Source organism: Girardinichthys multiradiatus, chromosome 19 (genome assembly GCF_021462225.1).
Source record: "Girardinichthys multiradiatus isolate DD_20200921_A chromosome 19, DD_fGirMul_XY1, whole genome shotgun sequence".
Classification (NCBI taxonomy): Eukaryota; Metazoa; Chordata; class Actinopteri; order Cyprinodontiformes; family Goodeidae; genus Girardinichthys; species Girardinichthys multiradiatus.
The window spans coordinates 8,051,748-8,074,017 of NC_061811.1; the positions used below are offsets into that span (position 1 = coordinate 8,051,748).

Consider the following 22,270-nt stretch of genomic DNA (forward strand, 5'->3'; position numbering starts at 1 on the left):
GTCTTAGTGACATATACACAACGGTGTCTTTACTGCATTGGGGTACAGATGGCATTGTTGGCAGGAATGAAAGAACCTCAAAGCTGTTAATTAGTAATGCTCGTTAGGCCAAACTAAGCTGCAGCTAATTAACCCGGAAAACATCAGGAACAACACCTATTATCAGATGGTTGGAAGAGAAACAGCTGTACAGAGAAATTGGAACTTTATGAGTTTTTTAACATCCTAAGTTTACAGATAAAAGCATTCATTGAAGAAATAAATTCAGTGCATTGTGTGTGCAGACTTAGGACTTGAGGCAATGCTAAGTCAGTTTTTGTAACATTTGTTATTTGCAGAAAAAGGGCTTTACAACATTCTCCACTACAAACTAACCATTTTTGTCCGACCGCAGGATATTCATCCAAAGTGAGGAAAATGAACCTTATGCTGATGTTGACTTTTCAGAGGAATCAGTGCGTTCTTCACTTCTTTATGTGGGCTGGCAAAGAACAAGCTGAGGGAGTGCTAAGCTTTTATGTATATATAAGTGCAAGCTCCCCCAGTGGGACTGAATTTAAAGAAACACAGGTGTGGAGGCCTTATTGAATGCTGGAAGTAAAATCAGAAATGTGTCCCTTTTAAACGATAAAAGACTAACATGGCAAGAATAAACACAGTGCCTTGCGAAAGTACTCGGCCCCCTTGAACTTTTCAACCTCTTGCCACATTTCAGGTTTCAAACATAAAGATATAAAATTCAAATATTTTGTGAAGAATCAACAACAAGTGGGACACAATCGTGAAGTGGAATGAAATTTATCGGATGTGTCAAACGTTTTAAACAAATAAAAAACTGAAAAGTGGGCGTGCAATATTATTTGGCCCCTTTACTTTCAGTGCAGCAAACTCACTCCAGAAGTTCAGTGAGGATCTCTGAATGATCCAATGTTGTCCCAAATGACTGATGATGATAAATAGAATCAACCTGTGTTTAATCAAGTCTCCGTATAAATGCACCTGCTCTGTGATAGTCTCAGGGTTCTGTTCAAAGCGCAGAGAGCATCATGAAGACCAAGGAACACACCAGGCAGGTCCGAGATACTGTTGTGGAGAAGTTTAAAGGAAGAATGGGCAAGAATTTAAGTCTCTCAATGTGAAAACTGATAGAGACAAACCCCAAGCGACTTGCAGCTGTAATTGCAGCTAAGGGTGGAGCTACAAAGTATTAACGCAAGGGGGCCGAATAATATTGCACGCCCCGCTTTTCAGTTTTTTATATGTTAAAAACGTTTGACACATCCAATAAATTTCATTCTACTTCACGATTGTGCCCCACTTGTTGATGATTCTTCACAAAAAATTAGAATTTTATATCTTTATGTTTGAAGCCTGAAATGTGGCAAGAGGTTGAAAAGTTCAAGGGGGCTGAGTACTTTCACAAGGCACTGTATCTTTGGTTTTCATTCTATTAAATAAAAGCATTTTCTGAAATTTTCCAACAATTTTTATACCTTGAGCTGCTCTGATGTGGTGGACTGGCTGCTAGAGAAGACATTAAAAATAAATAAAGCAGATCCAAACTCTGTCAGCCCCACCCTGTTTCGGTTTTCACTTCCTGTCAGGGAATACAGGTCCTTCTCAAAATATTAGCATATTGTGATAAAGTTCATTATTTTCCATAATATCATGATGAAAATTTAACATTCATATATTTTAGATTCATTGCACACTAACTGAAATATTTCAGGTCTTTTATTGTCTTAATACGGATGATTTTGGCATACAGCTCATGAAAACCCAAAATTCCTATCTCACAAAATTAGCATATTTCATCCGACCAATAAAAGAAAAGTGTTTTTAATACAAAAAACGTCAACCTTCAAATAATCATGTACAGTTATGCACTCAATACTTGGTCGGGAATCCTTTGGCAGAAATGACTGCTTCAATGCGGCGTGGCATGGAGGCAATCAGCCTGTGGCACTGCTGAGGTCTTATGGAGGCCCAGGATGCTTCGATAGCGGCCTTTAGCTCATCCAGAGTGTTGGGTCTTGAGTCTCTCAACGTTCTCTTCACAATATCCCACAGATTCTCTATGGGGTTCAGGTCAGGAGAGTTGGCAGGCCAATTGAACACAGTGATACCATGGTCAGTAAACCATTTACCAGTGGTTTTGGCACTGTGAGCAGGTGCTAGGTCATGCTGAAAAATGAAATCTTCATCTCCATAAAGCTTTTCAGCAGATGGAAGCATGAAGTGCTCCAAAATCTCCTGATAGCTAGCTGCATTGACCCTGCCCTTGATAAAACACAGTGGACCAACACCAGCAGCTGACACGGCACCCCAGACCATCACTGACTGTGGGTACTTGACACTGGACTTCTGGCATTTTGGCATTTCCTTCTCCCCAGTCTTTCTCCAGACTCTGGCACCTTGATTTCTGAATGACATGCAGAATTTGCTTTCATCCGAAAAAAGTACTTTGGACCACTGAGCAACAGTCCAGTGCTGCTTCTCTGTAGCCCAGGTCAGGCGCTTCTGCCGCTGTTTCTGGTTCAAAAGTGGCTTGACCTGGGGAATGCGGCACCTGTAGCCCATTTCCTGCACACGCCTGTGCACGGTGGCTCTGGATGTTTCTACTCCAGACTCAGTCCACTGCTTCCGCAGGTCCCCCAAGGTCTGGAATCGGCCCTTCTCCACAATCTTCCTCAGGGTCCGGTCACCTCTTCTCGTTGTGCAGCGTTTTCTGCCACACTTTTTCCTTCCCACAGACTTCTCACTGAGGTGCCTTGATACAGCACTCTGGGAACAGCCTATTCGTTCAGAAATTTCTTTCTGTGTCTTACCCTCTTGCTTGAGGGTGTCAATAGTGGCCTTCTGGACAGCAGTCAGGTCGGCAGTCTTACCCATGATTGGGGTTTTGAGTGATGAACCAGGCTGGGAGTTTTAAAGGCCTCAGGAATCTTTTGCAGGTGTTTAGAGTTAACTCGTTGATTCAGATGATTAGGTTCATAGCTCGTTTAGAGACCCTTTTAATGATATGCTAATTTTGTGAGATAGGAATTTTGGGTTTTCATGAGCTGTATGCCAAAATCATCCGTATTAAGACAATAAAAGACCTGAAATATTTCAGTTAGTGTGCAATGAATCTAAAATATATGAATGTTAAATTTCCATCATTACATTATGGAAAATAATGAACTTTATCACAATATGCTAATATTTTGAGAAGGACCTGTATAGTCCAAACATCCAATGCAACTAAAGCCACCTGCGCAAGCCAAGGTGGAGGGACTGCACTTTTCACTGCTTTTTGTCTGTTTGACGGCAAGATCACAAAAACCTCAGAGCTGACTTTAATCACCGAGAAACAAATAAAGAGCTCTGGATCTTCACTGTTGTTGTTTAAGCAAATCTGTTTCAGTATAGGATGCAAACTTCCTCCCTCTGTGGGAATTTATATTTAAATGATTTTAATGTTTAATTATAGTGACATGATGGGTGAAGAGGAACTTAATGTTTTTGCCCCACTATATAGAAATGTAGTAGCTGTGAATATGATGTAATTTGGCTGTGAGATGATTATTTCGTTCTATCCTTTTAGTCATCAGAGGCCTACAGGGTTACAGTATAACTCAGAATTTATCATTTAAAACATTAAAAACGAATCAGTTTGTTTCAGTAATTTATTCATTTATAAGTCATATGAGTTACTATGGCTTAAAGCCAATGCAAACTAGATTAAACCATAAGCCCTGATTAAAAGGATTTTAATAAAGAAATGTTATGTTATTGCCAACAAAACACTGTTGGGAGATGACTGGCTTTACAGCTGTCCAGCAGTTGGTCAGTGATGCCCTCCACTAAAGGGTACGTTGCATAAGGCCATTGCTAAATAAGCTGGTTGATCAGAGTGCTGTTTCCATGGAGAAGAAGTTGAGTGGAAGGAAAATATGTGGTAGATGAAGGCAGACAAGCCACAGAGATAACTCCAGCCACCACACAGAGATGTGTCCAGAATATGGGCTACCAATGTCACGTTACTTTTGTCTCCAACTGGAGATTTAGATTTAGATTTAATGACAGTTCAGGTTAAAATGCATGTTTCCATTTGTCAGTACAGTGGAAAGGTTTAATAACCAGATTTTAATTTTGATATAAAGTATGATGCTCACTAGGCTTTGTGGACAAGGTTTTTGTAGATGCTGATTTCATTTTCCAACTGTACTGACAAAAGTACTAATACCTGCTTTAATGACCAAGCTAAGCAAACTGGTCGGACCTAAACCTCATGGAGAATCTACGAAGTGTTGTCAAGATGAAGATGAGCGACAACGGATCCAATAATGCAGACGAGCCGAAGGCTGCTATCAAAGCACCCTGGGGTGATCCCCTCCATGCCACGCCATATTCATGCTGCAGTTCATGCAGAAGAAGCCCAGACTAAGTTTTGGTGATCCGTACAATGCATACATGCTGTGTTTTATACAATAGATAATGTAAAACAACAGAACAGGGATTGGTTATAGACAGGTGAGGTGGAATCCGTGGGTGAGACTGATCGGTCATAACGAAGGTTGGGAGTGGAGCTTGTGGGTCAGACTTCAGACCCTCCTATGAAACACTGTTGCCCAAGGTTACCTTGATCCCAGTTGGTCAGTTTGTATTGTTCTTCAGATAAATGTTGACATCAGCAGCTTTATCATATGAGGCTCAGAACTTGCCAGAGTAAGCACCTATCAGTTCAGGTCAAATTGTGCCATGCACAACGAAGCTGACTGCGGTAATTATCTCCTTAACCAACATTTATTTCACTGTAACTATTCATACTCCTCCTTTACCAGAAACATTTTTCCACCTTAATAGTACATGGACCCTCTGGTCGTAGGCCCACATTTCTGTGTTAAAAATCCTTTTTTTTTATTGGTCTTCTGTTAATGATTGTGGATTTTAAGCAGCTATAAGGCATAATCTATCAAATGAACACTTGACATATGAGTTTTTGCTGTTTTTTTTTAATTAGTTTTTTATTAACTCTACATCTATTTTACTGTTGTTTTGGGGAATACCCGAAAAACTGACTTTTTTCATCGTTTCTCAGTTGATCACTTCCTAGAAGAAAGTTTGCTGACTGCTGCCTTAAAATAGAGCCTTTCCAGCAGATCAGTGAAATAACATCATGTGCTTTCTAGAAAGCATTTGCTGAAAATTGTGCTGACTTTGAAAGCACTTGGTGACGGCTTAGTCCAGCAGGACCGGTAACCGGGGTTCGGAGGGATGTCCCGGCGCACGCATGTGAACGCAGACAGCGCATGGATATTATCTCCGGCATGCCGCTTCGGAAGTAGGTCACCGCTCACCGATCTGTGCACCATGTCTGCAGCTGCTCCGGGCTGCTCGCTCCGCGGATCGCCGTCCGCCTCGCAAGGACCGAACTGAGGTTCGGAACTAGGACGGGTCCGCCGATCCGGGCGCAGGAGGTAAACAGATTGAATTCGGTCCCAGCTGGAGATGATCGTGGACAGCTGGTTGGTTCGACTGCTGCAACAACTCTGCTGTAATCCGAGCTCCTGTTGGTTCTGGTAGTACTGAGAGGTTTACTCCCTTAAGTCCGACGGAACCGAGATGTTTCGGGTGTTTTATGCTGGTTGTGGAGCTTTCTGGTTTGATGTAACGGATTAACACCGTGCACCGCTGTGGGCAACTACACACTCCCTGAGGCGAGTTTCTTTTATTTCTTCTTCATCCCAGTCTTATTTTAACCCACGCAGTCGCTGGTTTTAACGTTCTGCTCGGTGTGATTCCTGCGTGGATGTGGGTGTGTTTGCGACTGGCTGCCTCCGCGCAGGAGAAGCGATCTATTGGTGGAGGATGGTGGGTCGTGTTGCTGGACGGATGATCCGCTCCAGAAAAGTGGACTCTGGTGGTGATAGCGGCTCAGATTCCTGCAGGAGAGCTTCAGCCTCAGGGCTTTCTGCTCTCATGGTGACAGCTCTACACCACGTCCTTCCATCCATCTCCTCCTCCTTCAGGAGATGAAGCTACAGCCAGTTTAATTCGCCATCAGCAGGAGTGAGGAATCAGTGCCACCTATTCATCCGTCATTGTGCCTCGATTCACTCACAGCTGGAGAACATCTAAAGATCATCTGATTTGCCCTCAAGCTGCTGTTCTCATCTTGAGGGCAAATCAGACCCAAAAGGGCTTAATCCTGCCCATTTAAGCATTGAGTTGCAGAGATAGGTTCAAGTCACTTTACAAGACAAACAGATTCAAGTTATATGCAGAAATATGTAGTTTTTTATTTATTTAAATCTAATCTATTAAACCTATGTTTTTATACCCTGTTACCATGATGTGGTCAATGTAGCTAAGTAAGGCATTAAACCTAAACTTCTGCTATCTATACTTTATCAGACAAATATGACTTAAGGTTTTAAAAAGTTGCAAGTTTCCCTGAGATAACAGCAAGTGGAAGAAAAAGCACCAAGATGCAGCCAAACGTTAAAATGCATATTTAAAAACATAAAATCCAAATTTGAGACCCAAAAATAAAATCTAATGTGTAATTTGAATGCTTTTTATCTCAACTCAGCACAAGCCCCTTACAATTAATAGGAACTGATTTGTGAATGAATCTGCTGACCTGCTATATGTTTCTTCTCAATGTAATGTATGAATATAAGGGTAAGATGGCAAGAATGGCCTCCTAAATGAGACGACGGCCAACCAACATTCGAATACAGGATACAGGGATGAGTCAGTGTGCTGATTCATGTAATTACATCACCAAAGACACTTAGATGTTTCACCTTTATACAAAATGTTAATAATTTTCCCCAATAATACATCCATGCTTATAGAAAACTTATACTGTCCTAAAATAACATATTGACACTATACAGTTGAAACCAGACATACACACTGTATAAAAAGAAATGTAACCTTTTTGTTTCTCACTCTCTAGACTTATCATCCCTGTTTTAGGTCAGTTAGGATAACCAATATTATTTATATTTGCTAAAAGCCAGAAAATGTAAAGAAATTGCAGTTTTTTTGTTTTTTTTTTCAATTTCCTTTTACATTGTATGACTTGGGTCAAATGTTTTCAGTATCCTTCAACAAGCTTCTCACAACAGTTTGACGTAATTTTGGCTCATTCCTCTAAACACAACTGGTGTAACTGGATCAGATTTGTAGGCACCTTGCTCACACACACACACACACACACACACACACACACACACACACACACACACACACACACACACACATCTTCTGAGCTCTAACCACAACCTTTCTCTCAGACTGACATTAGGGCTTTGTGATGGCCACTCTTCAACACTGACTTTGATGTACTTAAGCCACTTCATAGCTAATTTAGCTGCATGTTTATGTCCATTATCCAGATCCATTTGTGCCAGTATCTTCACAAGCCTGAAACAAGAAAAGACTAGGAAGAGCCTAGTCTTTCTATTCAGTGTATGTAAATATCTGGTTTCAACTGTACATGCATACTTTTCTGCTTATATTGTAATTCAGTGTACATTATAACTGTTCTGTTTCCACATAAATGTATTTTTTTCTTTAATCTTTGGTAGAATTTGCATTCATAACTCATTAACTGATGAGGATCTGGAGGATCTGGATGCTCATCATACGTTGATTTTCACATAAACAGGAGTTTCTGCAGGACAGGCTCTTTTTTCCAGTTATATTTCTGACTCAACATACAGCTACAGTCTTCAATAAACTCACTTCTTGCTCTTTCTGGTGATGTTTTCATGCTAAGCAGTTTGAAGAAGGCTAACGTTAGCATGTTTTCTCTCTGTTTTGAAATGACTTGCCAATAGTTTTTAAAGCTAATCTCACACTATTTCATTTTGCATTCTGTGTTAAATTGGAAAACGAGTGTTAGATGTGTCTAAAAGAGAGGAAATGATGGGGATTTTGAAATATGTATTGGTTTTGATGCATTTCTATTTAAAATAGTGCATGTGTATTGGGATCCAGGTTGTGGATTTTTTAATTCTTTTTATTTCTTTGAAAGGATCATGCACTTTAAACGTCAGTAACATAAGTGCAGATGTAAATATGCCGGAGTTAGCAAGACAGTTAATTTTCATCCGTTTTCCCTTAGCAGGTAAAGTACAATAAATGCATACATGCATATATACAGCAACAGTGAAATTATGCATGGTATGAAGTGCCTGGTGCTACATGCGTTTATTATATAAAAGGTGGAACTATAACACATGTTCGTAAATAGAGTGCATTATACTTTGCTGAAAATGAAAAAGAAAACTAATTCAGTGAGTCAATGTTTAGCTGCATCACTACAGGGTTTATTCTGCCGTGACATCACCATCTCATCTCATTTTATTTAAAAAAAAAAATTTTTATATTTAAGGATCAACTAACAGTCGTGGAATTAAACCTCAAAAATCCATGAGTTCTCCCAGGACATGATTATTAGCCAAATAATCAGGACACAAGCCATGTCAGTTTCCCTTGTGGTTTCATGCATCCAGCAGGCTGAGGTGAGGGAAGCATCTGCATAGCATGGCGGGAGATTAAACAGTGTTATTCTTGGGTCTTTATTGTAATATTTGGGTTGCAGTTTCATCTGTTCTCTAGCAGTGACAGGCATACATGTTGTAAGAGCGCCAGCGGTCTCATGTTTTCAAAAAAAATCTGTAGCAGCATGATTTATCTGGTGAACAAATTGTACATGCTACAGTGTTAGATGTATGAGCATTATTTTCCTATGGAAACGTGTCTTTCAATAGCATCGAAACAACAGGCCAATACACAGTGGGGTGAAAGTGGTATTACGTATTTCAATGTGGTTCCAGTTATCCATGTTGGACAACATTCTAAAATTTATTTGCTTGTCTTTAGGGGCCTTTCCTAAACACAGCTATCTGAGCTGAGTATGCAGAGTAGATTATATGGCAGACAGAACAAGAAGCTGTAGCAGGCAAGACATTTTCTCCTTCACTGTGAACATCATCTTAAAGTTAAAAACACTTTGATAGTAAGTGTGCATGGCTTATAGCACAGTTTCTAAGCCATGCACATAAAGTTGTAAAGTCATTTTTAAAAACGGTATGACTAACAAAAACAGATGGTACACCAACAACACTTTCCTATTAGAGGGAAATGTTTGAAAATCTGTAAGTAATATACTGCTTTCCACTTATTTCAATGAGAACACAAACAGTTCCATGTTTACGTGCATCTAAGGATAAAGCACGCGTCCTTAGTTCTTCAGATTTTAAAAAGGTGAGGAAAACAAAGGCATTGTTGTGTAATGTAATGAGGTGTGGGTGCGTGTGGAAATCTACTGGTTTTACTGTTGTGCAATATATTTTAAGTTTCTTTGTGTGCATAAAAAATGAAATTATACCCACAAGTGAATGTGTAATTCATAGTTGAATTTATCCCGTAAAAGCTGTGGAGTTGCTGCTTGTGGTCAATGGAGACTGTTTCGCCTGAGGACAGAATGAGCCTCTGCAATGCGCTACTGTCCTTCAACTGTGCATACTTATCCTATTCAAATGGAGCAACTATATTTGATATCCACAGACAGAAAGTCAATGTGAGGCTCCTGTGTGCTTATTATGTGGAAATAAGATTTCGCCTCCATGGGTTGTGTTTCATGGTTCACCGAGTTATTCAGCAATAAGGGCCAATGAGATTGTTGGAAAATGTCCCCCACAGGCAGTTAAAGTGGGTTTGCATTTGTTTACATGCATATCTGCGTATGATCGGGAATACAGTTGATTGAAACAGACCACAGCTTACAAGCATCTTGAGAAAGTCTACATTTTCCACTTTGATGGACAGAAAATATCCACTGTCTGTTCTCTAATCTTTAAAACAGCCAGAGCGAAGCCTATGCTTATTTTTGGTTTTCTAACCTTTCATTTAGCATCGCGCGACTGCATGCTGTCATCGTAAAAATACAGCAATTTGCTGCTCACTTGGTCAGTAAATGAAATGGTGTGATAGTCCATTCGTAAGCTGTAAGATGTGTTTTTATGCATCACAACAACAGGTTTTCAGCCACAACTTGACATAATCCATTTTGATGGACCATGCTTGGCTACAAACACAGAAAGACTGATGTGCTTAAGCAAAATTTTCATAGGATAAAGCAGAAAAAGTCAACAATGATAACAGAAACCGGTTAACAAAACGATTAAAAGTTTGTTCATGATTGTGGAAGTTCAGTGATTTTCCAGTTTAAGAGCCACTTAATATTAAAAGGCACGCATGTTGACTGACTTCTTAGAGGTCAAGCAGGATAACTGTGTTGCACAGCAGCAGGAAGAATGATGACCCATCTCTTCCTGCTGCAGCATACACATAAAGGTCAGCAGCAGTTGAATCATCAAGAACTCAAAGGCCTTCAGGTCGGAGCATTGGGTTGCTTTGTGATGCAGGAGAGCAGGGAGATGAGTGAATTACATCAAGAGCTTCGTAAAGCCCTTTCCTCTCTAAAGTTGCCAAAGATGGTTTGATGTACTCCACAGCAGCTTGTTGACATGGAAACTGAGGAGGCCGCTGTGTGACAAGTGTTTCTGCCACCAGTTTTCTGTAGAAATGAGGATCAGCTCTTGGCTCATTTCTTCAGAAAACTCTTGTTGCTTCTAAGGGTGCAGATTTGCTGCTTAATTTCCAACATTGCAGAATTATCCAAAAAAGTTTGCTGGTCTTTTGACATTCTAGATAAATAAGTGACAATCACTCTGAGAGCCTGAATAATTCTAATTATCCATTATGTAAATAAAAAATCCTTCACCTATAATTTGTGTTTCTTTTTAAGCACTGACTTGGTGAAGGCTATTAGTTTGAACTGCAGAGGCATTAACATGCTTCACCTCCTCAGGATTCTTGTATTTTTGGAAAAGTCTGGAATTTGTTCGAATTTAACTGCTTGTTACAAATAGAAAAAAGACAAAAAAATTGTTTTTCTCGATCTGTCTTCTATTCCATTGTCTTAAAAATCAGTTCGTCCATCCGTCTAATCATGCTCTTCCTCACACTATGATGCTGCCACCATGTTTTGCATGGAGTGTAAAACTGTCTTATAAACGGATTTCTGCACCTGAGCTGCAAATCTCTGTCGCTCCTCCAGAGTCAACTTAGGTGCCCCTTTGATTAATGCCTTTCCAATGTTCAATGAAATGTTCAAAGCTTGGGTATTGTTTTAGAACCTAACCCACAGCTTGCTCCTTGACCTGTCTGCTGTGTTCCTTGGTCTTCATGATGCTGTTTGTTTTCTAATGTTCTCTAACAAACCTCTGAGGCCCTCACAGAACATTTGCATCAAGAGTAAACCACACTCAGGTGGACTCTATTTACTAATTAGGTGACTTTTAAAAGCAGCTGGTTGTGCAATATTTATTTAGGGCCATTGAAAAAGGTGGCAGTTAATACACATGTGTGCCACATTTTTTAGATTTCTTTTATAAAATTTTGTCTGTATGAATAAATTGCGTGTAAACGTTTTGGTTGTAACTCGCCAAAATGTGAAAAAGTTCAATGGATTTAAAAAAAAATTACTTAACATGGCTTACTACTCAAAGTAAAATGTCTGCTCTGTCTCTCCACAGATTAATGACGACTTGAAACACCTCTGTTGTAGGACCTGTGGATGACGAGATTTCGGCACATCTGCTCACTGATGCTGATACCATGGTGAAAGCTCAACAGAGCCAGTTGGCAAAATGTAGGAAGCTCCAGAACAAGAATGCATGCAAGAAAAAGGGAGAACTTAAACCGAAAGGAAACGTGGGAAAAAATGAGCTTCGTGAAAAACAAAAGAGAGACATAAAAGGTTCCTGTCACAGGAAGACGACTGCAGCAACAGGTAATGATGATGCATTAGCCTGCTGCGTTGTGCTGACTCGTCTGGATGAGAAAGGAGTCGTCGGTAAGGAAAAGAATGCAAAATCTAAGATGCAAAAGAGTGCTAAAGTCAAAAAGAAAGAACGCTCTGTTCCAAGATCAACTAAATATCGGGAACCAAAAACCAACCAAGCAGACGCCTTACTCATGTTAACTTCCCCCGTTGTCGAGCCTCGCAGGAGAAGAATGGCTTCTCTCAATGCTGAGGCCGTCAACAGTTTGCTGCTCTACAGAGACAGTTCGATGATGACAAATCTCACAAAGAAATTGCAACCTTCAGGTGAAGACGCTTTAGAAACATTTGTTTCTAAAGCCAAAAATGTTTCTGCAGGAGGAAAAAGAGCCAAAAAACAGAAGCGGTCATCAGGTCAGGCGGAGAGCATTGACTGGTTGAGTTTGTTTGCTCCAACGCCGCGACGTCAGGCAAGTCTCACAGCTGAAACACTGCTCAAACTCACCAGCACCCAGTACAAAACCAAACGACAGAAGAAGACAGAGTGCAAGCCGGAGGTGAGGAATGAACCAACAGAGTCCACTCAGAACAGCTCAAACACTGACCCTGTCTGTGAAGGAACCACACAGACCAAAAAAAGAAGACCACGCGCAAAATTAGAAGAGCTTAAGCACAGAAAACAGGGCACAGAATTTCCAGCACATCCCAAGCTGAGCTCTGCTCCTCAGGGCTGCTGCAGTCTTTGTCAGACAGAGAGGGAGAGTACCACAGGGGGCCAGGACTGTGTCAGACATGCCTTCCAATGTGGTTCCTCATCAGGTTTCCCCTTAAACACAATCAAAGAGGAGCAGATGCAGGCAGAAGTAACTTCCTGCTTTTGCTGCTCCCAAGAGAGATGTGTCGAGTACTGTCACAGACTGGCTCTCTTCCTGGAGGACAAAACCTTTAAGGAACCAGAGGACAGCTCACTGTCTGAAGTGTTCCACCACCACCACCACCATCATCACCACCACCACCACCACCACCACCACCTTCAAACGCCCCATTCTGTAGCCCACCCAGCAGCCATAACCATAAGTCCACACACATACACATGTTTCCCGGGCTACTACGTCCACTTCAGCCATCCAGACAGCTCGCCTTCTCCAATACCGCCCCTCTCTTTATGCCCGAGGAGCAGCAAGAGGCCAAAGCTGAACCCCAGCACAGGTCCGCAACCCTCAGGGATCAGACGTCCAGTTTACTGCTGCACTTCAGTGGAGGCGTGCTACGGAGAGCCCTGCAGAATCAATGGCTACTCCTATTCCAGTGTGATTCCTGCTATCACCAGAGGAGGGTGTCCCTTCAGCCCCAAAGACTGCAGCAAATGTAACCAAGGCATCAAAAGAGGTAAGCAGACATCAGCGTGTCTCTGGGTGATGTCATTTCAGCCATTCTCCATTTGGCAGCTCTGCAGTTGGATCATTTAGTACTTGGGCTTTTAGGGACGTTTTGTACTGAATGTACATCACTTTTTCCTCCCAAAAGTATGAATCCAAGCAACGATTTCACGTGATTTGTAAACTCTTGGTCTTCTGTAAAGAACTGTGGTAATATGAATCCCATATATGTACCAGTAGGTTGCTCCGAGTTGTTTTAGGTTCATCAGGGATCATAATCTCTCAAATTATGTAGGAGTCAGCTGACCAAACATGGATCAGAAGCAAAGTAAATGGATATAGAAAGTTTTATAAAGTTTGCAGATAATAGTGCATAATTAAATCAAACTACATGCCAGATTTGAGCACTTTTTGGAAAATTTATCTCTATAATGTGTGAAAATATAATGATATGCGTGGGTAAATACATGGGTGTGAAACTGTTTTGGTATAAAATGGAAGAACATGCAAATTGACCTGGGGCACTTCCTTGGACATTTTTTCTCTTGTTTAGTGGGCGACTGTGACTCAGTGGGTAGAGTAGTCGTCTTGCAATCTGAAAGTTGTGGGTTTGATTCCAGCTTCCTCCTTACATATCATTGCGCTCCTGGGCAAGGGACTTAACCCCAAGCTGGTTGGAAATGATAATTCATGCTGACAAATTTACATTTCTGAAAGTGAGTTGATCTTCGTCTCTGATGAGGTAGAGAAAGACATGGGCAGCCTATACAGCTTCAGTGTTTAACAACACTTCAGATGTAAATGTGTGTTGTTAGTAGTTATTAAATGTGTGTAGTTGATAGTATTGTGCAAATATGTAAATATCTTTTCAAATTTACCACTGCCTTCTCAATTTTTGGCTCTCAAAAAAACAAAACAAAAAAGATTTTTTTTCTGCACATTGAAGAAATATCACAACTGAATAAAGGATGAAATTCATTCATATACAGGTCCTTCTCAAAATATTAGCATATTGTGTTAAAGTTAATTATTTTCCATAATGTCGTGATGAAAATTTAACATTCATATATTTTAGATTCATTGCACACTAACTGAAATATTTCAGGTCTTTTATTGTCTTAATACGGATGATTTTGGCATACAGCTCATGAAAACCAAAAATTCCTATCTCACAAAATTAGCATATCATTAAAAGGGTCTCTAAACGAGATATGAACCTCATCATCTGAATCAACAAGTTAACTCTAAACACCTGCAAAAGATTCCTGAGGCCTTTAAAACTCCCAGCCTGGTTCATCACTCAAAACCCCAATCATGGGTAAGACTGCCGACCTGACTGCTGTTCAGAAGGCCACTATTGACACCCTCAAGCAAGAGGGTAAGACACAGAAAGAAATTTCTGAACGAATAGGTTGTTCCCAGAGTGCTGTATCAAGGCACCTCAGTGGGAAGTCTGTGGGAAGGAAAAAGTGTGGCAGAAAACGCTGCACAACGAGAAGAGGTGACCGGACCCTGAGGAAGATTGTGGAGAAGGGCCGATTCCAGACCTTGGGGGACCTGCGGAAGCAGTGGACTGAGTCTGGAGTAGAAACATCCAGAGCCACCGTGCACAGGCGTGTGCAGGAAATGGGCTACAGGTGCCGCATTCCCCAGGTCAAGCCACTTTTGAACCAGAAACAGCGGCAGAAGCGCCTGACCTGGGCTACAGAGAAGCAGCACTGGACTGTTGCTCAGTGGTCCAAAGTACTTTTTTCGGATGAAAGCAAATTCTGCATGTCATTCGGAAATCAAGGTGCCAGAGTCTGGAGGAAGACTGGGGAGAAGGAAATGCCAAAATGCCAGAAGTCCAGTGTCAAGTACCCACAGTCAGTGATGGTCTAGGGTGCCGTGTCAGCTGCTGGTGTTGGTCCACTGTGTTTTATCAAGGGCAGGGTCAATGCAGCTAGCTATCAGGAGATTTTGGAGCACTTCATGCTTCCATCTGCTGAAAAGCTTTATGAAAATGAAGATTTCTTTTTTCAGCACGACCTGGCACCTGCTCACAGTGCCAAAACCACTGGTAAATGGTTTACTGACCATGGTATCACTGTGCTCAATTGGCCTGCCAACTCTCCTGACCTGAACCCCATAGAGAATCTGTGGGATATTGTGAAGAGAACGTTGAGAGACTCAAGACCCAACACTCTGGATGAGCTAAAGGCCGCTATCGAAGCATCCTGGGTCTCCATAAGACCTCAGCAGTGCCACAGGCTGATTGCCTCCATGCCACGCCGCATTGAAGCAGTCATTTCTGCAAAAGGATTCCCGACCAAGTATTGAGTGCATAACTGTACATGATTATTTGAAGGTTGACGTTTTTTGTATTAAAAACACTTTTCTTTTATTGGTCGGATGAAATATGCTAATTTTGTGAGATAGGAATTTTTGGTTTTCATGAGCTGTATGCCAAAATCATCCGTATTAAGACAATAAAAGACCTGAAATATTTCAGTTAGTGTGCAATGAATCTAAAATATATGAATGTTAAATTTTCATCATGACATTATGGAAAATAATGAACTTTATCACAATATGCTAATATTTTGAGAAGGACCTGTATACTAAGCTTTCTTAAAGTTTCGGTTTATGCTTTGCAGCATTTTTACATAATTTCCAGACATTTTTGTGGACCTTAAATATTTTTGATTAAAAGTCTATGCTAGACCACTTTTAGATCAGGTAGTTTTGCTTGATCTAAACATATGAAACCTATAGGTCTAAATCAGGGTTTTATCTGGAAATTACATCAATCCAGTACCATCAATCCTAGGGCTGCACGGTGGCGCAGTTGGTAGCACTGTTGCCTTGCAGCAAGAAGGTCCTGGGTTTGATTCCCGACCGGGGGTCTTTCTGCATGGAGTTTGCATGTTCTCCCCGTGCATGCGTGGGTTCTCACCGGGTACTCTGGCTTCCTCCCACAGTCCAAAGACATGCCTGTTAGGTTAATTGGTCTCTCTAAATTGCCCTTATGTGTATGAATGAGTCTGTGCGTGGTTGTTTGTGTGTTGCCCTGCGATGGACTGGCGACCTGTCCAGGGTGTACCCTGCCTCTCGCCCATAGACTGCTGGAGATAGGCACCAGCTCCCCCGTGACCCACTATGGAATAAGCGGTAGAAAATGACTGACTGACTGATTACATCAATCCTAAAGAAGGTCTAAATGACCTTGAAATCAGGTCTATTTCCCACCAGGTTATACCAGCATGCAGAGGTGGGTAGTAACTAGTTACATTAATTAGTGACATTTACTGGAGTAACTTTTTGAACAATATGTATTTGTAGTAGTTTTACTGCACCATTCTTTTTACTTTTAGTAGTATTGCTACTTCTATTTAAGTACAATGTCTGGCTTCTCTACTCACCTATAGTTACTTCAGCACAAAATAACATGAAGAAGTTATTAACCAAAAAAACAGACACACAGTGAGACCTCTTGTTTATAAACCTGCTTCATTGTTCAAATGTTATTTTCTATTTAGTGAGCCATTTGGAGTTCAAGTGAATATACAGTACAACGTATATATTGTCACTGGAAGCACTTTGCACTGTTCTAACATATACAGATTACCTTCTGTAAGTATTGGTTTCAATAGCTTTATGTAGTAAAAAAACTCATTTCTTTCTCCTAAATTTCTTATTTTGTATTGAAGTTACTGTTTTTACTTAATTTTATTATTAGTCTTTGAAATACTAGAATTTGCACATAACTTTTTATTTTAGTCTGTCTTATTACATACTTTTATACAAATTAAATCAGATGTTTTGATCAGTTACTCGGGATCAGACTCAGGACTTGAGTATCCTCTTTACCAAACATGTTTTTAGTCGTATTTGAGTAATTTTTTGGATGACCACCTTTAGCTTCTGCTTGAGTAAAAATATTTTTGACGATTGCGAGTCGTCTTGAATATAATTTTTGGCACCTCTGTCCACCTTTGTCAGGAAGCCCTGCAGTGGGTTTCTAAAACATATCGGCAGTGAATGGAAGCTGTCTCGTTTCTCTCCACATAAGCAGTCTGTGTTTTGCTGATAACTGCACTACAACAGTGTCGCTGTCAAAACGTTATAGCAAAGATGCTGTTTTTCACATCACTCAAACTCTAGTCCATATGAAAATGGTTTTTGCTTAACAACACAGCTTTTAGTTAATGCTGCATAGGTGGTGGTTGAAAGGGAAGTTAAAATATTTATGTATAGTCTGTCATTCATTTGGCTCAGGCACTGAGGAAAAACGAGTTGCTGCTCCATCTGGTTATTGTGGGTAGTCATGCAGGAGGAATGTTTGAAGAGAGATGGTTTATTTAATAAAATTATATACAGACATCAGCAGACGTTTTTTACTGGCAGACCTTGAAAAGTAAGGGACCCCATAAAACAAAGCATTTTCTTAACTAATAAGCTTTATGCTCAAAACTGACCCACGGTCACCTTGAGGGTCTGGCTGCTGACTTGACCTTTTCATTTTCGTTGTGGCATGAACTCTTTAGTGTCGTCTTCCCAAAGGTTTGGGATTTTCCGCCCCTTAAATGAAAGATCGAGTTTCATCGTAACCTTAGGGCATAACGTGTTTTTGACAAGAGAGAGGTTGTTATGGTGGTCTTCACCTTTTTATGTTTGCAAATCTCATCTATGTTTGCTTCATAGATTATCTTTGGGGAAAGTAAGAAAGCTCACTCCATCCTTTTGTGTTTTTATGAGTGGCCACACTTCCATTGGACATATTCCTCTTAAAAAATGTTTTTTGTCAACACGCTGTTTTCTGTTTACAAGAACAAGAGTCTTGAGATGCTGTTACACATCATGTCAGGATTCAAACATGATGGGACATTTGTGTTTTAAAGAGACTTAAAGACTGTTTTTATGTCAAAAGGTGTGTTTTAAAATTACAAATCTGCCTTATTAAACTTTACAAATGGTCAATTGTGATTTATGTTGTATATTTCCAAGATTTTCAGGTTTTTTCCCCTTTAATGCTGTACAGTTATTCCAGATGGGGTTCATGTACTCCAAAGGCAACTCTCCACTGGCTATATTGCGTTTAATGTTGGATTTTTTAATTGCAAGGTTACTTTGAATGCATTTCCTGTTTGGGCTCTTTAGCCAAAGCAGCACAGTGTGCTAAGAATAGCTGTCTTATCTGACTTCTCTTTTTTCCCATTATAGAATGTCAGTCAATTGGGAAGTTGAGGAGAAAAAAAATCAGAAACAGGGCAGGACCTCTTTTGTTTCAGATTGAATGTTTGTGGCTGCAGACTGAACACAGCGGAAACCTAATGAGCCGACTGTATGAGCTCAAGTATCAGCAGTTAGAGCTGCACTCGAGACAGAACAGGAAAACACCAGCAGTGGATGTGTACATGAATGCTTGTGTGTTTTAGAGCACCTGAACATGACCTGAAGAAAAGAAGGCTTATTTCCTATGAACACGCATGTTGTTTGTCACTTTCTGAGGTCTGCAGCAGGCTCGGTCTGTGAAAGCTTGCGATGTCGCCTACCGCAGGGACGACTTTAATCTCAGTGGAATCTTTAGCTCTGTTCTCATGAGATATTTAAACACTGGAAAGAAAAGGTGTGAGTAATATTAAAGTTAATGATGCCTGAATTAAATGCAACAGATTTCCATGGTATTAGGGGTGTTGGCTTACTGTCTCACTGACTTGGTTTCCTGGGACACAGAAACAGAAAATGAGCCATTGTTAATGTCATTAGTAACACCTTTACTTTTCATATTCTGCCAAGTCTGATGAGGAAATGGCTGGAGATCCACCCACACTGTGGTGTCACCTTTCTGCCTGAATGTGCCTCTTATTCTACCTTTCCTTGGAGATGTTTGCAGTTTCGGTTTTACTTGTGTATGTTTAACTTTCCTGTCAGTTCTGTGGAACCTCTGGAGGTTTGCATAAATAAATCCTTATTTCAGAGGTTGATGAGTTTTTGCTTTCCTCATACATGCCAAAAGGTTTTAATTCCTCCGTACCGGGATGCATATGAGACAGGGTCACAGTGCAAAGGTGGAAAATTTTAATGTAAAACAATCAGCTTTTCTCTGCAGTATTACAGTGTCTTGCAAAAGTACTCGGCCCCCTTGAACTTTTCAACCTCTTGCCACATTTCAGGCTTCAAACATAAAGATATAAAATTCAAATTTTTTGTGAAGAATCAACAACAAGTGGGACACAATCGTGAAGTGAAATGAAATTTATTGGACGTGTCAAACTTTTTTAACAAATAAAAAACTGAAAAGTTGGGCGTGCAATATTATTCGGCCCCCTTGCGTTAATACTTTGTAGCGCCACCCTTAGCTGCAATTACAGCTGCAAGTCTCTTGGGGTTTGTCTCTATCAGTTTTGCACATCGAGAGACTGAAATTCTTGCCCATTCTTCCTTGCAAAACAGCTGGAGCTCAGTGAGGTTGGATGGAGAGCGTTCATGAACAGCAGTCTTCAGCTCTTTCCACAGATTCTCGATTGGATTCAGGTCTGGACTTTGACTAGGCCATTCCAACACCTGGATACGTTTATTTGTGAACCAATCCATTGTAGATTTGGCTTTATGTTTTGGATCATTGTCTTGTTGGAAGATAAATCTCCGTCTCAGTCTCAGGTCTCTTGCAGACTCCAACAGGTTTTCTTCCAGAATGGTCCTGTATTTGGCCCCATCCATCTTCCCATCAATTTTGACCATCTTCCCTGTCCCTGCTGATGAAAAGCAGTCCCAAACCATGATGCTGCCACCACCATGTTTGACAGTGGGGATGGTGTGTTCAGGGTGCTGAGCTGTGTTGCTTTTACGTCAAACATATTGTTCTGCATTGTGGCCAAACAGTTTGATTTTGTTCTCATCTGACCAGAGCACCTTCTTCCACATGTTTGCTGTGTCTCCCAGGTGGCTTGTGGCAAACTTTAAACGAGACATTTATGGATATCTTTGAGAAATGTCTTTCTTCTTGCCACTCTTCCATAAAGGCCAGATTTGTGCATCGTACGACTGATTGTTGTCCTATGAACAGACTCTCCCACATCAGCTGTAGATCTCTGCAGTTCATCCAGAGTGATCATGGGCCTCTTGGCTGCATCTCTGATCAGTCTTCTCCTTGTTCTAGATGAAAGTTTAGAGGGACGGCCGGGTCTTGGTAGATTTGCAGTGGTCTGATACTCCTTCCATTTCAATATAATTGCTTGCACAGTGCTCCTTGGGATGTTTAAAGCTTGGGAAATCTTTTTGTATCCAAATCCAGCTTTAAACTTCTCCACAACAGTATCTCGGACCTGCCTGGTCTGTTCCTTGGTCTTCATGATGCTCTCTGCGCTTTGAACAGAACCCTGAGACTATCACAGAGCAGGTGCATTTATACGGAGACTTGATTACACACAGGTGGATTTTATTTATCATCATCAGTCATTTGGGACAACATTGGATCATTCAGAGATCCTCACTGAACTTCTGGAGTGAGTTTGCTGCACTGAAAGTAAAGGAGCCAAATAATATTGCACGCCCCACTTTTCAGCTTTTTATTTGTTAAAAAAGTTCGACACATTCAATAAATTTCATTCTTCTTCACGATTGTGTCCCACTTGTTGTTGATTCTTCACAAAAAATTTGAATTTTATATCTTTATGTTGGAAGCGTGAAATGTGGCAAAAGGTTGAAAAGTTCAAGGGGGCCGAGTACTTTCACAAGGCACTGTATGTTACAAAGACGGAGCTTTAACATCTAATAAGTTCAAAATAAGAGCGTTTGGGTTTGACATGAGTGATTTGACATATCTAACTTTTAAAAACACAGAACATCTTTTTTTTTCGCTGAGCTAAATGGAATAGAGCAGATCATTATACTGCTTGAAAGTTAATAAAATATTTCCTTTTACATTATGTTTACTTAAGCTTCAAACTTAGTGAAATCAATGCAGTTTTCCGTTTTTTAAAGTTGAGAAATTTAAAAAGTGACAAAGTTTATACAGTCATGACTTGCACTAATGCACATCAGACTTGTCTGAAATTTAAAAGCTTGTTGAAACAAAAAGACACGGATTAAACATTATTAATCAAAACAAACATCATTACGCAGTGGACAAAGTTAGTTCCCTTCAGAGAACTGGTCCAGAACTGCAGTTTGTTTATTTTTATAGTTTCAGTTTATGGATTTGAAAAATAAAATAAGAAACATGAAATAATATTACTAGTCATACATCAATCAGTCTCATTCAGTAGTCTTATATTGTCTCAAAATAAATCTGAGAAATGAATTTGTTCTTTCTAGTGAGTGGTCTCTGTTACACACTATAGGATCTGGCCCAGTCAATCAAATAATAATCAATCAATCAAAATCAGTGGTTATATTAGAGTAAGTCTAATAAGTTGCAGGCTATAAATCACCTCAGTTCAGGGTACTTTGTTTATTTTTATGCTGCTCTAACCTGATCGCTGTATTTATTATGCATATTAAAGGCAGTTCATTATAGTGACTGCTCTGTTGAAATCTGTAAACACATTTCACTTTAAAATTTATCTGCTCCTTTTACAGAAGAATACTCCTCAAGCCTCGGTGATCGCCACAGCCCATCCTCCATCCCTGCTTGTCCCAGCCCCAGAGTACTGACTGGCTGGCCCATTCCCACTGTGCCTCCAGCCGGCCAATCGGTGCCCCACGTCCAGACTCCCCTGTCCGACCCCAGCCAACCCCAGCCCCCGCTGCAGGTGGCAAAGGAGTGTCCACAGAGTGCCAAGCCGCCCAGCGGCTCGAGGTCCGGAGCCCGCGGGGGCCTGGCCGTCTCTCCTCTGAGCCGGGACAAGAACCAGAGACTTGGCTCCGTCTCTGTTGGGGGGCATACGGTTCCCAAGCAGAAGAACAGCCAGCAAAAATCTACCAACGGCTGGAGGTCGCTGGGCCTGCCCTTCGAGAAGGAGGTTTTTGTTGTTGTAAGTAGAGAAAGTCATGCTGAAAGTCATATATACACATAGTCATATATATATATATATATATATATAAATATTTATATATA

General features: G+C 40.6%; 1 protein-coding gene across 1 annotated transcript in view; it reads left to right on the plus strand.

The window, feature by feature from the left end:
• The window catches only part of bahd1 (bromo adjacent homology domain containing 1), a 51,698-nt gene that overhangs the window by 20,689 nt on the left and 8,739 nt on the right, over positions 1-22,270 (plus strand). The window contains exons 2-3 of the mRNA XM_047345141.1: positions 11,604-13,240; positions 21,793-22,187. Coding sequence (XP_047201097.1) covers positions 11,686-13,240; positions 21,793-22,187 — 1,950 coding nt within the window. The 5' untranslated portion in view covers positions 11,604-11,685. The remainder of the gene's footprint in view (positions 1-11,603; positions 13,241-21,792; positions 22,188-22,270) is intronic.